The 18,003-nt window shown below is 41.2% G+C and overlaps 1 protein-coding gene across 1 annotated transcript; it reads left to right on the top strand.

Annotated features, from left to right (window-relative positions):
- Positions 1 to 16,565: 16,565 nt before the first annotated feature.
- LOC122012277 (NAC domain-containing protein 100-like) lies at positions 16,566 to 17,629 on the top strand. Its single transcript, XM_042568755.1, has 3 exons — positions 16,566 to 16,587; positions 16,678 to 17,166; positions 17,264 to 17,629. The coding sequence occupies exons 2-3, from the start codon at positions 16,681 to 16,683 to the stop codon at positions 17,435 to 17,437; spliced, it is 660 nt and encodes a 219-aa protein (XP_042424689.1). The 5' UTR covers positions 16,566 to 16,587; positions 16,678 to 16,680; the 3' UTR covers positions 17,438 to 17,629.
- Positions 17,630 to 18,003: the final 374 nt, after the last annotated feature.

The following is an 18,003-nucleotide window of genomic DNA, read 5'->3' as shown; positions in this document are numbered from 1 at the left end:
ATAGTTAGTTAGTACCTAATTGGTTAGACAGCTGGTTAAAGTGATGTCAGGTTCAGGGGGAGGAATTAATTAAAAAAATTTTCCTTTATATAAAATATTTTAAATCTTGTTTGAAAAATGTTCTCCCAAAAATTTCTTAAACCTACTTTTGAAAACTAACTCTTATAAAACTAAGTTGTTTTTAAGAATTGGGTTTTACTTTTTATTGAAAATTGATTCTGAAAATTAGATTTAACTTAGTTTTGAAAATTGTGGAAATTAGATTTTTCAAAACTTAAGTTTACAAACTAAGCTTCTCAAAATCACTTTCCTTACTTTTGAAAATCAATTTTCAATATCAACTTGCTTAAAATTGTGAAAATTCTTTGTTTTAAATCACAAACTTTTTATCCTTTTTACTTAGTCTTTGAAAACTCAACTTTTCAAGTATTTTAAACCATGGTTTTGAAAATAGTACTTTTGAACTTTAAAATTTTGATTTTTGAAAATTAGATTTAATTATTTTTACTTTATCAAAATTAGTTCTACCAAACTCCTTTGAAAACTAAAAGTAAAGTTCAAAATCAATGTTTACAAACTGAAATTTGATTTGCAAAAACTCAAGTGTTAAAAATTATGAAAGTTAGATTTTTTCAAACTTAAATCACTGTCAAAACTTAAGTTTTAAATTAAATCGTTTACAAACTTAGTGTTGAAAAATAAATTTTTCAAACTTAGTTTTGGAATTCTGGTTTTTGAAAACTTGTGTTTGAAAATCAAAACTTAACTAGCTTTCTAAAAGCTAAAAGCTAAATGCTTTAAACGAATTTTCAAAAGCTTAAACTCCCCCAAGTCAACTTGACTATCTTTTTACTGTTAATTTTATCAATATCTTTGAATTTTTTTTAACCAAACTTTTTATTACTCTACACTATGCTTGTTTACCCCTGCTTACTTTTTTATGAATGCCAAAGGGGGAGAAGGGTTAGGTGGTTAAGTTAGCTAAACCAATTTGAAAACACAAACTAACTTTAAAACCACACAAATGCATGTTGTTTCATACATATGCTTTCACTAACTTAACCAGGTTGTCATTCCATCAAAAAGGGGGAGATTGTTGGTGCGGGTAGCACTAACGGTCTAACCCAAGTTTTGATGAATAACAAATAGGTTAAGTTAGTTGTGTTGTTGTCTGACACTTTGATCAAGTGTGCAGGAAAAGTCCAGCTAGGTCGACGGGCGGATAGGTGGCGAGAAGTCCAAGCGGGTCGACGGGCTGACCGGACGCTTGGCGAGAAGTCCAGCTAGGTCGACGGGCTGACCGGATAGCTGGCGAGAAGTCTAAGCGGGTCGACGGGCTGACCGGACGCTTGGCGAGAAGTCCAGACGGGTCGACGGGCTGACCGGACGTCTGGCAGGTAAGTGAGGTAAGTCACTGGAGGGGAGTGACTGTGAGGACGCGTTCCCGGGAAGGGGACATTAGGCGTCGATCCGGCTTAGATCCATTTCGGATATCTAAGTCGAGATCGTGACTAGATTCCGGTCTCGGAAAGACGGAATCTAAGTCATACTTTGCTTATCGATAAAACTGTGCTAACATTCTTTGCTGCAGGGTACATTTGCCTCGGACTAACCTTTTCTTGTGATCCGGACCTCCGGGCACTCAACTTTTTATCGATAAAATCACTAACCTTTTTATCCTTTTCTTGCAGGAGAATAGGGGTCCGGGCGCCCGGAGGGGATCCGGGCGCCTGGAGGTCCGGGCGCCCGGAAGGGATCCGAGCGCCCGGAGGCAAGTTTTATCCCCAGGACGACGTTGACACTTGGAGAATGCTGGTTGGGAGTGTTACGTCACATTCCAGGCGCCCGGAAGGGATCCAGGCGCCCGGAGCAGCATATAAAAGAAGCCCCAGGCAGGAGCTTCAAAACATCAGTCTTCTGAGAACTCTGAATCCAATCACTCTGCTGCTCTGCGCTCCAACGACGCTCACAAAGCTCCGACGACTCACTCCGGCTCTCCTTCTTAATTTATTGTTTGTCGGTTAGCTTTGTTTTCCTTCTTTTCATTAGCAATATTTGTACGTAAATTGTAATTATCCGAATTGCTAGTGAATTGCCCAACGAAAGTACTCAAGGAGTACGGGCCTTCGAGTAGGAGTCATCACAGGCTCCGAACGAAGTAAAAATCAACAGTGTTCATCTCTTTACTTCTTTACATTTCTGCTGCGTTTTAACTCGAGATTTTCGAATCGATATTCACCCCCCCCTCTATCGAATCCAACGGTCTTACACAAACCATTGGAATAGTCGTAGTGTAATTTGATATTAGTTTATCTTGACTATAAAATTACACTAGTACACTCAGAGTGTATTGAGCTGGACCATTTAAGGTAAGTTCTTTTTATACTAACTGCATAAAAGAACAAAACCTTTGTTATTATGGAAGTGTGTGCTCTTAATCCTGATATAATAACAAGCACATATATCTAATATTTATTTCTTTGACTTATCAAAGGGTGTGATTTAGTTCGATAAATCAATAGGCCCGATAAGTTGGGAAATGATATTATTTATAGTGTGTGTTGTTGATTATAGAAGGAAACTGTATCCTAATAATCTATGTTGATAATGTCCCCAAGAGATGCATATAAGGATTGTCATGTAAACCCTGCAGGTGGACTTAGTCCGACATGACGATAAGGTTGAGTGGTACTACTCTTGGAGCTAGATATTAATTAAGTGAGTTGTCAGTAACTCATTTAATTAGTGGGCATTCGATATCTTAAATACAGGGAGACTAACACAGGGAGACTAACACACTCATGATAAAAAGGAGCCCAAAATGTAATTTGGGATTGATGCGGTAGTTCAATAATAATTCTTTAGTGGTATGAATTATTATTGATGAAATTAAGTTGGGTGTTCGGGGCGAACACAGGAAGCTTAATTTCATCGGGAGACCAAAACCAATTCCTCCTCTCGGCTCCTATCATAGTCTCTTATTTATAAAGTATTATACCCACCCATGCCCACCTTAAGGTAGCCGACCAAGCCTAGCTTGGAGCTCAAGCTAGGGTTGGCCAAACCAAGGTGAGTTGGTTTCATTAGGTGGTCGGCCCTAACTTGAACCCAAGGTTGGTGTGGCCGGCCACAATAAATTAAAAGGTTTTTATTTTTAAAATCTTTATTATGTGGAAACCATGGTTTTAAAAGAGTGTTTAAAATTTAAATATTTCCTTTTTATAATTTTCTACAAAAGATTAAGTGAAAGGTTTGATATCTTTCCTTATTTGTAGTTAAAATGAAGATTTTAATTTTGGATAAAACTTTCCTTTTTTGTAACCATCCTCATGATTTAAAAGAGAGTTTTAAAATTAAATCTTTCCTTTTATAGTTTCTATAAAAGATTAAGAAAAGATTTGATATCTTTCCTATTTGTAGATTAAAAGGAAGATTTTAGTTTTAGAGAAAACTTTCCTTTTTGTAAATCACTCACATGTTTTAATAGAGAGATTTTAATTTATAAAAGTTTCCTTTTATGACCAACCATGAAAGGAATTTTCAAAAGAGAAATTTTTATTTAAAAATTTCCGGAAACAAATTATGAAGTTTTAATTTTGCGTTTAAAACTTTCCTTGTTTGGAGGGATTAAGGTGGCCGGCCATATATAGTTTGAAAGGGAAATTTTATTAAACTATCCTTTCATTAGCAAAGAGAATAAGGAAGTTTTGATAAAACTTTCCTTATTTGCCAAGACCAAGGAATATAAAAGAGAGGGTAGAGGTGCCTCACCTCATAACAATATCTCTTCTATTATTTCTCTCTTCCTTGGTTGGTGGCTGCCCCTCTCTTCCTCTCCCTCTCCTATTCTTCTTCCTTGGCCGGCGGCATCTTCATCTCAAGGAGCTTGGTTGGTGGCCGGATCTTGCTAAAGGAAGAAGGAGAGATAGGAGGTCTTGTTTCTTAGCATCCCTTGGAGCTTGGTGGTGGCCGAACCTCATCTTCTCTTGGAGTTCTTGTGGTGGCCGAAACTTGCTTGGAGAAGAAGGAAGCTTGGGTAGTTCTCATCTCGGTAGATCGTCGGCCACGCGACGTCCAAGATAAGAAGAGGAATATGATAAAAGATCAAGAGGTTGTTGCTTACAAATAAAGGTATAACTAGTAATTGTATTCCGCATCATACTAGTTTTCTTTGTATAGATTTTGAAATAATAAACACAAGAGTCATATGATTCTAGGTTTCAAATTTATGATTCGAGTTTGTGTTTTTTTTGTTTTTTCAAACTTGTGATTCGATTGTTCTTTTTGGTTAAACCTAGGGTTACTATAAGGAAATTAAATATTAAATTTCGTTGAAAGGCTTTATCTAGGAAGTGATGGATGCTCCCATACCCAAGAAGGCCTAGTGCCTCGCCATGTTTAACCTGGAAGCCGATCTTTGAAATTAATATTTAATTGAATTTGTAACATGAGTGGATTTGGATCAATAATGTTAAGTATCGTTTGCGATCCAAGTCTAAACCTCTAAGAATAGATAAGTTAAATTTGGAATCAATAATATTAAGTTCCATTTGCGATTTCTAAATTAATTTCTAAAGAACACAATAGGTTGTTAGGAATGGTTCAGGACTTGTACAAAAATTTTGTACAAGGGAACTGGTACAATATTCTGAGTATTAACCAACAATTGGTATCAGAGCTAGGGTTTGCCTCTGTGTGTTTGGTTTTTAATTTAAATTATGCACATGTCATATATAATTTAGGTAGGATAATAGTAGGATATGCTAACTCTATGATTGCAGGCTCCAACTATTATGTCTTATAGAGATTGTGTGTGATTGAACCCTTGGACATGTCAAGAGCATTTTATTTGTGTGCATGATTGTATGTATTAAATATAGTAGGAGCTGTATTAGTTTAAGGATTTTACATTTTTATTTCGATCTAGATTACATGTACATTCTTTTATGGAATATAGGATCGAAATATGTAAAATTCTATTTTTGTCGCGGATCGTATCCTTGCGAGGCATGGTACTATTTGTGGATCAGAGGCGCAGCGGAAAAAGAAGCAAGATAGATGTGGCGACTAGACCCGATTGCAGTGGCTAAAGATGGTAGCAGCTAGGGTTGGCAGCAAACGGAGGACAGTGATGGAAGAAGCCATAATAGTTGGAAAATTAATTTCCATATTTATTGCTTTTATTTATTGTGATGTGTGTGTGCATGTGATGTGTGCTTGCAAGGTTAAAATTCTTCACCTTAAATAACTAAGTGGGAGAGGTGATCCTGTCTGAACTAGGAGTCAACGGACGCTGGGGACGTGGCGCTCCCTGCTGGATCCTTGAGTGCTCCGGCGAACCTGCAACAAGACCGAGCCGGGGGGGGTGTCCCGGCGACGGCCCTCCGACGCTCAAGTCAGGCGAGGAAATAGCAAAGAAGTGGCTTCAGAGATCCAGACGCGCGTACCTCCGGTGAAGAAATGGAGGCCTTATATAGAACTATCGAAAGAGCCCAGGCACGTCGATCGAAGCAGTCATCTGCTTCAGACCATACCCAAGTATGGGCCTGTCAGAAGAGCATATATGAGGCCATACTGCTACTGTATCCACCTCTCCCTGATGTGACGGCGGGAGCTTCCATCGTGCAATCTCGGGTACGGCCTTATCATCAGACGTGTCTTCTCTGACATCCCATATCTCGAGACAAGCGCATAGGCCGCTCGGCTACCTTTGTACCCTCGCCCTTATCTTGGCCGAGCGGACCACCCGCTCAGCCCTTAGGTCCCAGCCGAGCGGACTCCTGCTTGGCCCTTAGATCCTCCTGCCTTGGCGTCAGAAACCCAAGCCCATGGATGGGTTATCTATAGCTCCGCTCGGACCATCATCCGCTGGGCCAGCCCTCCATCCGTCCTTAGGCTGGGACCCTTCAGAGGGTGGGCCCCCCATTCTTACCGCCGGATCACTTGCCTTCCCTTCAAGTCTAGTCGAAGGAGGCAGTGAGTCCGACTGACTGGACTATGTGTCCGAGCGGGCGGTCGTCGCCTTTCCGTCGCTTATAGTATCCGTGGGGCCGTTCGGCCCTTCCTCCAAATTCATCCGTTCGGCTCTTCATTCCGGTTGTCTTGTCGCTCAACATAGATGTTTGCTTGTCTAGATCTTCTCGAAAATCACACAAATCCTTTTCATTAAGTCGAAGCATGCGCGGTATGGGCGCATTAATTGTGCCTGGCGACAGAGCGCCACGTGGCTCCTCTTGCGCGGTGGTGATGACCCGTACGATGGGACGCTGGTTATTTCGAAACGGACGGCTAGATGATGACTTCGTCTTCCGTGACCTGCATCCAACGGACGAGGCCGACCAGCCTCGTTCGTATAAAGCCCTCGTCTTCGCCTTTTTACGCCGCATTCTCTGTTTTATCGCGAATTTTCAGTCGAAGGTGCCCGCTGCTGCTGCATCATTCCGGCCGTCCCAGCTTTCGCCTCTCGGTGGTCTTCGGCTCTTTGGTGATCCTTTCTGTCTACCTTCCCTCAGTAAGCTTTTCCCCTCCCCTTACAAGGCCCTCCCCACTTGTTCTACCTTCTTTGCTCCCATTCCTTCGATTTCTCGCTGTCTTTTTGCTCCTTCGAGATGGCAAGCTCCTCTGAACCCGCTGTTGGAGTTCAGGGCCCTTGGTACCTGACTATGGAGAGCCGATTTGATGAGGAGGGCGCTCGGCGCCTTGTTCGGACGTACGGGATTCCCGATGACTATGAAATAGTTGTAGCCGACCCGTCTGATCGGCCCCATGACCCGCCGATCGGCACCATTTGTTTCTTTCTGGACCAATTCCAGGGCGGCCTTAGGTTTCCTACCCATCCCTTTATTTTGGAGGTTTGTAATTATTTTCGCATCCCGCTCGGCCAACTTGTGCCGAATTCCTTTAGGCTGCTGAGCGGGGTAGTAGTCCTCTTTAAGCTGCACAGTATCCCTCTTGACCCCAAAATATTCCACTTCTTTTTCTACCCTAAACAATCTGAGCCGGGCACCTTTATCTTCCAAAGTAGAATAGGCTTTAGATTTTTTGATAATATGCCGACCTCCAACAAACACTGGAAGGAGTTTTTCTTCTACATCCGACTTCCCGAGCGGCCAGCCTTCCGCACCAAATGGCAGACCGCTGTGCCGACTCAGCCGGAGCTCGGCAAGTTCAGAAGCAACCCATCCTATCTTCATGCGGCGAACTGGTTATCCGGTCAGCGATACAAGATCGACCAGTTGCTTCTCAAGGGGGTGTTGTATATTTTCGGATTGTCTCCCGTTCGGGCAAACCTCCCCATCCGCATGAGTAAGGATTCTTTACTCTTAGTCTTTTTTGTCTAATTGATTTTAATTTCTTTTACTGCAGCTGAAGTCATGTGGCGCTCCAAGGCCACCGATCATCTGAAGTTGAAGTCCGTGGAAATCGAAGCGGCGACTAAAAGAGAACTCGCCGAGCGGGGTCTTATCCCCAGCCGCCCGGCAGCTACAGGAGAGGGGGGGACACAGTCGGCCCCTGAAACAGAAGTCACCTCAGCCGCTTCAACGGAGGTTGAAGCGGATCCTGTTTCCTCTGCTCCAGTAGAGCTGGGAGTCCCCCAGGCCGGGGACCCCCCACTGGAAGTTCGGAGGAAACGTCGAAGAGACCCCCGCCTTCCGACTCAAAGCGAACCACAAGTGCCGATCGGGGTAGATTCGTCGGACCGCACACCGACGCAGATCGGGACCCCTGTGTCTTCGCCTACCGCACGGCCCTCAGGCTCTCCTCCCCAAACTCGTCGCCGCTTACGTCGGTTGGGCGAAACTTCCACCATGGGGGAGTCCTCGCATCAGGCGGCCGCGACTGAAGAAGCGCCGTCCGGCCATCCGACCATCAAAACTACCCTCCGATTCCCGTCGGAGGAATATTTACTGTCTTCTGATCGGCCATCAAGCCCTGTCCACGAAATAACCCTGACGGGCCCGCTCGCCAAGCTGTTCGAGGACGCCCAGATTCAAGTGGCCCTCATGACGCCCAAGCAGCTCGGCGATAACAACATGCAGCAGGCCACTCAGGTAAATATCTTGGATGATGGAATATCATAAGAAATTGTATATCATGTATCCGTCCTTAGGCTGGGACACCTAACTTAGTACCAACAGTACAAGATGAAATATCATAAGAAATTGTAACACGTATCACAAATGATACACAACCACAGACAGTGCCTCGTCGTAGTGGGAGGGTTGTGAGGCAACCTGAAAGATTCATGTTTTTGGGAGAGTCTTCGGACTTGATCCCTGGTGAACATGAACCTGATCCCCGGACATATGACGAAGCACTCCAAGATAAAGATGCAGTATCTTGGCAAAAAGTAATAAACTCTGAAATAGAATCTATGTATTCTAATAAGATCTGGGAGCTTGTAAAAGCTGTTGGATGTAAGTGGATCTACAAAAGGAAAAGAGAGATAGATGGGAAGGTGGAAACCTTCAAAGCAAGGCTTGTTGCGAATGGGTATACTCAGAAAGAAGAAATCGATTATGAGGAAACCTTTTCGCCAGTAGCTATGCTTAAGTCTATCCGGATACTCTTATCTATTGCTGTTCATATGGATTATGAGGTTTGGCAAATGGATGTCAAGACATCTTTTCTTAACGGAAGTCTTGAAGAAAACATCCATATGAAGTAACCAGAGGGGTTCATTGAAAAATGCAAAGAGCATCTAGTATGTAAGCTAAATCGGTCTATTTATGGACTGAAGCAAGCTTCAGGTCTTGGAACAACCGGTTTAATGAAGTAATCCAGTCGTATGGATTTATTTAGTGTCCGAATGAGTCTTGTGTATACAAGAAGTGTGATGGAAACGTGGTGGTATTTCTTGTATTATAGTAGATGACATTTTGTTAGTTGGAAACAATATCAAAGTGTTGTCGGAAGTAAGGGTATGGTTGTCCAAGAAATTTGATATGAAGGACTTAGGAGAATGCACACATATTCTTGGGATCAAAGTAATAAGGGATCGTAAGAAAAGGATGTTGTGCTTGTCCCAAGCTTCATATATCGATACAATCCTAGCTCGTTTTAGCATGCAAGACTCCAAGAAAGGTTTTCTACCTTTTAGGTATGGAGTAGCTTTATCTAAAGAAATGTCTCCAAAGACATCAAAGGAGATAGAGGACATGAAGGCAGTTCCTTATGCTTCGGTTGTAGGAAGCCTAATGTATACTATGTTGTGCACGAGATCGGATATCTGTTTTACCGTGGGCATGGTTAGCATATATCAAAGTAACCCTGGACAAGGACATTGGACTACTGTAAAGCATATATTGAAGTACCTTAGAAGGACTAGAGATTATATGTTGGTTTACCATGAAGATGATTTACTCCCTATGGGTTATACGGATTTCGACTTCCAATCAGATAGGGACAATAGTAAGTCTATATCAGGCTATGTGTTTACTTTAGGAGGTGGAGTCATTGCATGGAGGAGTGTTAAGCAGAAATGTATTTCAGACTCAACCATGGAAGCTGAGTATGTGACAGCCTCTAAGGCAGCCAAAGAAGTTGTATGGCTTAGGAACTTCCTAATGGACTTAGATGTGATTTCTGGTTTGCCTAAAATCATCACAATTTATTATGATAATAGCGGTGCAATAGCAAACTCGAAGGAACCACGAGCCCATAAGGCAAGTAAACATATAGAGCGTAAGTACCACCTGATACGAGACATCGTAAAGCGAGGAGAAGTTGTTGTCGCCAAGATTGCATCAGCAGATAACCTAGCAGATTCTTTCACTAAGGCCCTTCCGACGAAAGCTTTCGATCGAAATGTTGAAGGAATGGGAATCAGATGTGTGGTAGCATTTATGACAGCATAGTTTTTTAGTATAAGTGGGAGATTGTTAGAGTGTATACTAAAAGCCTAGCTTTTTGTAAATATTTATTTTTGAAATAAAGAATCACATTAGTCAAATGTCTACATTTATATGCTAAGTGTAGTTGTTCAATTAATTTATATTGTAGATAACATGGTGTGGTGTCACACACAGAAGATAATGTTATCAGTTCTTTATAAATTATAAACAGTTGCTCACGACTAAGATGGATAAGAACAAACCATTGGAATAGTTGTAGTGTAATTTGGTATTAGTTTATCTTGACTATAAAATTACACTAGTACACTCAGAGTGTATTGAGCTGGACTATTTAAGGTAAGTTCTTTTTATACTGATTGCATAAAAAAATAAGACCTTTGTTATTATGAAAGTGTGTGCTCTTAATCCTGATATAATAACAAGCACATATATCTAATATTTATTTCTTTGACTTATCAAAGGGTGTGATTTAGTTTGATAAATCAATAGGCCCGATAAGTTAGGAAATGATATTATTTATAGTGTGTGTTGTTGATTATAGAAGGAAACTGTATCCTAGTAATCTAGGTTGATGATATCCCCAAGAGGAGCTTATAAGGATTATCATGTAAATCCTGCAGGTGGACTTAGTCTGACATGACGATAAGGTTGAGTGGTACTACTCTTGGAGCTAGATATTAATTAAGTGAGTTGTCAATAACTCATTTAATTAGTGGACATTTTATATCTTAAACACAGGGAGACTAACACACTCATGATAAGAAGGAGCCCAAAACGTAATTTGGGATTGGTGCGGTAGTTCAATAATAATTCTTTAGTGGTATGAATTATTATTGATGAAATTAAGTTGGGTGTTCGGGGCGAACACGGGAAGCTTAATTTCATCGGGAGACCAAAATCAATTCCTCCTCTCGGTCCCTATCGTAGCCTTTTATTTATAAAGTATTATACCCACTCATATCCACCTTCTTACCCACCTTAAGGTGGTCGGTCAAGCCTAGCTTGGAGCCCAAGCTAGGGTCGACCAAACCAAGGTGAGTTGGTTTCATTAGGTGGTCGGCCCTAGCTTGAACCCAAGCTTGGTGTGGCCGTCCACAATAAATTAAAAGGTTTTTTATTTTTAAAATCTTTATTATGTGGAAGCCATGGTTTTAAAAGAAAGTTTAAAATTTAAATCTTTCCTTTTATAAATTTCTACAAAAGATTAAGTGAAAAGTTTGATATCTTTCCTTATTTGTAGTTAAAAGGAAGATTTTAATTTTTTTGATAAAACTTTCCTTTTTTGTAACAATCCTCATGATTTAAAAAAGAGTTTTAAAATTAAATCTTTCCTTTTATAATTTCTACAAAAGATTAAGAAAAGATCTGATATCTTTTCTTATTTGTAGATTGAAAGGAAGATTTTAATTTTAGAGAAAACTTTCCTTTTTGTAAATCATCCACATGTTTTAATAGAGATATTTTAATTTATAAAAGTTTCCTTTTATGACCAACCATGAAGGGAATTTTCAAAAGAGAAATTTTTATTTAAAAATTTTCGGAAATAAATTAGGAAGTTTTAATTTTGTGTTTAAAACTTTCCTTATTTGGAGGGATTAAGGTCGTCGGCCATATATAGTTTGAAAGGGAAATTTTATTAAACTTTCCTTTCATTGGCAAAGAGAATAAGGAAGTTTTGATAAAACTTTCCTTATTTGCCAAGACCAAGGAATATAAAAGAGAGGGTAGAGGTGTCTCACCTCATAACAATATCTCTTCTATTATTTCTCTCTTCCTTGGTTGGTGGCCGACCCCTCTCTTCCTCTCCCTCTCCTATTCTTCTTCCTTGGTCGGCGGCATCTTCATCTCAAGGAGCTTGGATGGTGGTCGAATCTTGCTAAAGGAAGAAGGAGAGATAGGAGGTCTTGTTTCTTAGCATCCCTTGGAGCTTGGTGGTGGCCGAACCTCATCTTCTCTTGGAGTTCTTGTGGTGGCCGAAACTTGCCTGGAGAAGAAGGAAGCTTGGGTGGTTCTCGTCTCAGTAGATCGTCGCCCACACGACGTCCGAGATAAGAAGAGGAATATGATAGAAGATCAAGAGGTTGTTGCTTACAAAGAAAGGTATAACTAGTAATTCTATTCCTCATCATACTAGTTTTCTTTGTATAGATTTTAAAATACCAAACACAAGAGGCATATGATTCTAGGTTTCGAATTTGTGATTCGAGTTTGTGTTTTTTGTTTTTTTTTCAAACTTGTGATTCGATTGTTCTTTTTGGTTAAACCTAGGGTTACTATAAGGAAATTAAATATTAAATTTCGTTGAAAGACTTTGTCTAGGAAATGGTGGATGCTCTCATATCCAAGAAGACCTAGTGTCTCGCCATGTTTAACCTGGAAGCTTATCTATGAAATTAATATTTAATTAAATTTGTAACATGGGTGGATTTGGATCAATAATGTTAAGTATCGTTTGTGATTCAAGTCTAAACCTCTAAGAACAGATAAGTTAAATTTAGAATCAATAATGTTAAGTTCCGTTTGCGATTCCTAATTTAATTTATAAAGAACACAATAGGTTGTTAGGAATGGTTAAGGACTTGTACAAAATTTTTGTACAGGGGAACCGGTACGATATTCCGAGTATTAACCAACATAAGGTAGGGTCCCGAAGTTGGGGCCAAAGTCAAGAAGTCTAGCTAATATAGTAGTTAAAGTCAAGGAGGGGTCAGCACTCGGGGCTAGCATGATCACATGGACGAGCAAGCACTCCAGCTGACTAAATCTTTTATCCAATCAGATTTTGACTCCTCCTAGCTTGATGGAGAACCGAATCCTCTTGACTCAATGGAGAACCGAGTCATCTTGGCCCGATTGGAGCTTCTAGACATACGACCCGACTTGATTCTTATATGATCGAATGTCAAGTCCCTGAGATGGTCAACCTTCCACAGTCGACTCAACCTATCCAAGGGCAATGTCCGATTGGACAACAGAGGGAACTCGGCCAGCTCACCGTTAAAGTATGGTATGTCATCCCAAAACCCCAATATCCCTATTCGGCGTCTTGCGTAATCATTGTCAAAGAATCAAGAGAATATTCTCCATGCAACCCATACGGTGGAAGTCTCCAACTTGCAAGTGCAGAGTTGATGAACCCAATTTAGGAAAGACTTTAAAGTGTTAGAATGGTTGATCCTATTTTAGCAATATATCTATATTCATGCAGAGGGGAAAAAATAACACTATATAAGGAGTCTCCTCCTAATGGCATAGGTAGACGAGGTAACACTATGTTAAACTACACTATCATCATTCATTGTTCTTCATTTTTCCCCTACCCTCAGGGACGAAGCCATGCAAGGGTTGTCCTAGGCTATAGCCCAGCCCTTGAGTGGCTCCATCATCCATGGCACCAAGTAAAAGGAGGAAAAAAAACCCAAAGATCATAATTCTCAAGTCCCAATCACCTGGTAAATACCAAGTCAATGAGAAAACAACATATGCTACTTTGTTTTCAATTATTTTCTTTTTATTAATTCAAAATCTTTTAATTACTTGTAAATTGGAGATATGACGACTATGAGTCCTTCGTATTTTTACAAAAACATTTTGACTCCTTATAATTTTATTTTTAATTCAATTATATATTTATTTAATTATTATTTTTATTAAAATTATAAATACGAATCTCATTTTTTCGGTCCAACTTGTAACATGCTTGTTTGTTATTTCCTTAGCTATCAACTAACTTTGGTCGTGGACTGTAACTATTGCTTCTACCCTCCTCGTCTTCGACTTTGAGACCACACTCCAATTCTCCTTTAACTTTAGTTGTCTCACTCGCCCCGCTCCTCCCGTCATCATCCTCTGCCCATCCTCCTTTGACTATATCGTCTGCCTTTTCTCCCCATGCCCTTTCCTTGTTGCTGCTTGTGGCCAGACCCTCACCCCCGAGGTGTAGTTATCAACATGACTGCCCTCAGCCGCTATGACCTCTAAATTTCTAATATCTACGAATTAGATATTAATATCGATAAATTAACTTAACGATTTCATAAATAATAAAAAATATTTTTTAAAAAATTAAAATTTGGTGAAATATAGGAAATGACGAGATGATAACGTGATTGCACAAAATGAACTCAGACTTCTTCTTCTTCTATGACGTCCTTGGTGGACTTAGTCAATTTAGAATCGACCCAGTCCATTTCTAATTCTTGGATCCGTCCTTGCCTACCTTTTGTCTAACTTGAACGTCGGAGTGCTTGCGTCGGGGACTCCTCCCTGACCTGGTCACTAACATTTTCCTTTTCTAGCTCGTCTCTTTGTCACGCAGGCTTGATTGCGACACCGAGTTCTTCTTGTTCAGAGTCTTCTCGCGGTCAACCTCGATACCACCTAATCATCATGTCATGTTCTTCGATTTTAGAGAGAATCAAACATAATTTTAAATCTTGTATTATATTTAATGAAATGTCGAAAATATTTTTCATTTCATTAAATTATCAAAACTTTTTCCTTTAGTCTTCAATGTATCAAGGGCGCCAGCGTCCAGATGATAGTGAAACCTAGGTGATACGGTGCATGAGAAAGGGGTCAGGCGGATGACGTGGTCAAAAGTCAAGCCCATGGGATGGTCAGAAGTTTAGCCCCTGTGGAGGTCAGAAGTCAAGCTTGCGTGGCCATGGTCAGAGTCTCAGTTGACAGGGCAGTCAAAAGATAAGATTACAAGTTGGACAAGATCCAGCGTCGGTGGCAATTAAAGGCAGGGCCCACAGGCCAAGTAAAGGCGCAGAAGGAAAGGCCTCTGGCGTAGAACAGACCTGGAATACAGGTTGAGACGTACGAATCATAGATTATAGAGGACAGAAGAAGGTTGGTAACAGACCTGGAGTACAGGTCGGGACGTACGAATCATATATTACAGAGGACAGAAGCAGGTTGGTATACAGACCTGGAGTACATGTCGGGACGTACGAATCATAGATTACAGAGGACAGAAGCAGGTTGGTATACAGACCTAGAGTACAGGTCGGGACGTACGAATCATAGATTACAGAGGACAGAAGTAGGTTGGTATACTGACCTGGCGTACAAGTCAAGATGTATAAATCATAGATTATAGAGGACAGAAGCAGGTCAGTACACAAACTAGAGTACAGGGCGGGACGTACGAATCATAGATTACAGAGGACAAAAGCAAGTTGGTATACAGACCTGGCGTACAGGTCTGGATGTACAAATCATAGATTACAAAGGACCAAAGCAGGTTAGTGTACAGACCTGGCGTACAGGTTAGGACGTAGGAATCACAGATTACAGAGGACAGAAGCAGGTCGGTACACAGACCTAACGTACAGGTCGGGATGTACGAACCATAGATTACAGAGGACAAAAGCAGGTTGGTAGGTGATGTCTACCAAGGATACGGGTCGAGACTTCTAGCCTTGCGGCGCAAGATACATCGACAAACGTACAGGTCGGGAGTGTGCTTACCAAGGACACAGGTCGAGACTTCTAGCCTTGCGGCGCAAGATACATCGACAAACGTACAGGTCGGGAGTGTGCTTACTAAGGATACAGGTCGAGACTTCTAGCCTTGCGGCGCAAGATACATCGACAAGCATACAGGACGGGAGTGTGCTTACCGAGGATACAGGTCGGAACTTATATCCTCATGACATTAGATAAAGGGATCAAGGAGTACAGGTAGGAACTCAAGATAAGTGGAAGCAGACTGATGCATACAGATCAAGATTTATAGTCTTATGGCTCGGGATACATGGATCGATGAAACGTGCAGGTCGGGATGTGCCAGCTAAAGATACAGGTCAGGACTCGTAGCCTCATGGTCCAAGATAAGCAGAATTTGATGCAGGCATGCAGGTTGGGTTGGATGAAGTTAGACGTACAGCTTTGGGGTCGGGATAAACAGAACCGAACTAAGGTCGGGAGACGATATCAGATCGGGGTTGACAAGATAGCAGATCGAGGTTAGCAAGTGCAAAGACCCAGCTTAGCAATCACGAGCGGAAGATACCAGGCACTACATGACAAGCAAGGAAGGGAATCGTAACTGCCTGTCAGAGAATAATCAGAGTGTTAGGGAATATGCCAACGGTCGAGGATCATTACCCCCTTTGTCCTGCCGCCGGCCTCTGAGAAAATATCGCGTGTCATTAACCGCCTGACAAAGCTTGGCAGCCGACATTCCCTGACACCCACCAGATCTCAAAAACGGCCGTTGCAGTATAAATAGGGATGCTTTGTCCCTTACGTAGGTACGCTCACTAGTCATTTCTTACTCATCTTTACTTTTCGTCCTTTCTCTATGTTTCTGAGGAAAAAGTACTTGACTGGAGTGTCGGAAGACCTGACCCGAGGACTTTTTCCCTGGTTTCTGATCTCTAACGGCTCGTGGGCTCGTCTGAGTGTGTGTAGAGTCCTTGCGTCCTCATCCTGATCATCATTCCTCGTCATCCGTCCGTGTAAATCCTTCCAGAGGGTGCCAGATCAACCGGACTCTGCAGTGACTTTCCGTCAACTCCTGGTATATCGAGGCCTACTTTTATCCGACTCAGCTTCCGGATGAGATCACTAGGTATCTAAGTTTGATAATTTATCGGAATAATACATTTTAACTAATAGTGGCAGATTTCAAACCGTATTCCTCCAAACCTCATCGCTACTATAAGACCGAACTTCTCTCATCTTCCAAATTCCATTGCCATTCTTCACAGACTCACACCAGGTACAATTAATCTTTCTTCCTCGATTCTTTTTTGTTATTACGTTTCTGTTCCATCATGTTCTTGTTCCCAAATCTCACTTCTTTCTGCAGAAGATGAACTTGCCGCCAGGTTTCAGGTTCCATCCGACTGATGAAGAACTCATCACTCACTACCTCGCTCCGAAGCTCTCTGACTCCAATTTCTCTGAAACAACTGTGATAACTGAGCTCGACATGAACAAGATCGAGCCATGGAATCTGCCATGCAAGTTCTCACTGTCCTCGACCATTCTTCTCCACTTTAAAATTCTCCTTTTGATGATTTATTTCGATCCTGCAGCGATCACGAAATTGGGAGAGGAGTGGTACTTCTTCTGCATGAAGAACAGGAAGAACCCTACAGGACTGAGGACCAACAGGGCCACTGATTCAGGCTACTGGAAAGCATCAGGAAAAAACAAGGAAATCCACGGAAGAAGAAGGGACTTGATCGGGTCGAAGAAAACCCTAGTTTTCTACAGAGGGAGGGCACCAAAAGGAGAGAAGACAAACTGGATCATGCATGAGTACAGAGCAGGGAGGAACCCTACAGCCATTAATGTGCTTCATTCTTCAGTATTCATTAATGATGCTACTAATTATCTTTCTTCTCTCTTCTACTGATCTGACATGTTCTTCTTGTTTGCAATTGTGGCAGAATAATGTTTGGGTGATCTGCAGAGTGTTCTCTAAGAACTCTGGATGTGGCAGCCATGGCTCGACCTGCTTCTCCAGTTCTCATGGAGCTGAAAACAGTTTAGAGGGAGAGTTCTTCCGAGATTTGTTAGCTGATGAAGTGACTCAATTAGATGTGTTAGGTAGTAAAAGATGATTACATTTATTCTATACGTTTTTTACCATCCGTTCTCAGACTATATGAAGAAAAATAAATTATGAGATCAGCTTATTAATCATAAAATAGCTAGAAGATGTGAGAGATTTTTTTTTCCGTCAATTAGAGGTGTTATGGAATTACTAGGAGGAAATTATTGTTATAATAAGGTTTGATTATAGATTGGTGTTGTGTCGTAGAGATTGATAGGATAAGTGTGATTTTGCATTGGAGATATTTATGGGAGATAATTAAAATTATAGAATTTTAAATTACTAAATATAAAAGATTTGATCTTATCTGATCCCCCACAGCCATAATATCCTTGATTTACTGAATTCATGCTAGGAAGGTTGGATGACTGCACTACCTGCAAAGATGGTGATGCTTGATATGATCGAGTTGCTTGGTGCCCGAGCTGATTGAGTGATTGAAGTGCCCAAGTTGCTTGGTGTTCGAATTGATAGAGTATCGAGTTGAGAAATTGGGATGTCGAAGTTTGTGTTTAACACAGTTACGATGAATGTTTATTTTAGAATATAGTGACAAAACCAAGATCGTAACAC

This window comes from Zingiber officinale, chromosome 8A (genome assembly GCF_018446385.1).
Source record: "Zingiber officinale cultivar Zhangliang chromosome 8A, Zo_v1.1, whole genome shotgun sequence".
Lineage (NCBI taxonomy): Eukaryota > Viridiplantae > Streptophyta > Magnoliopsida > Zingiberales > Zingiberaceae > Zingiber > Zingiber officinale.
The sequence above is the reverse complement of the archived record's forward strand: the minus strand, read 5'-3'. Positions and strand labels throughout refer to the sequence as shown.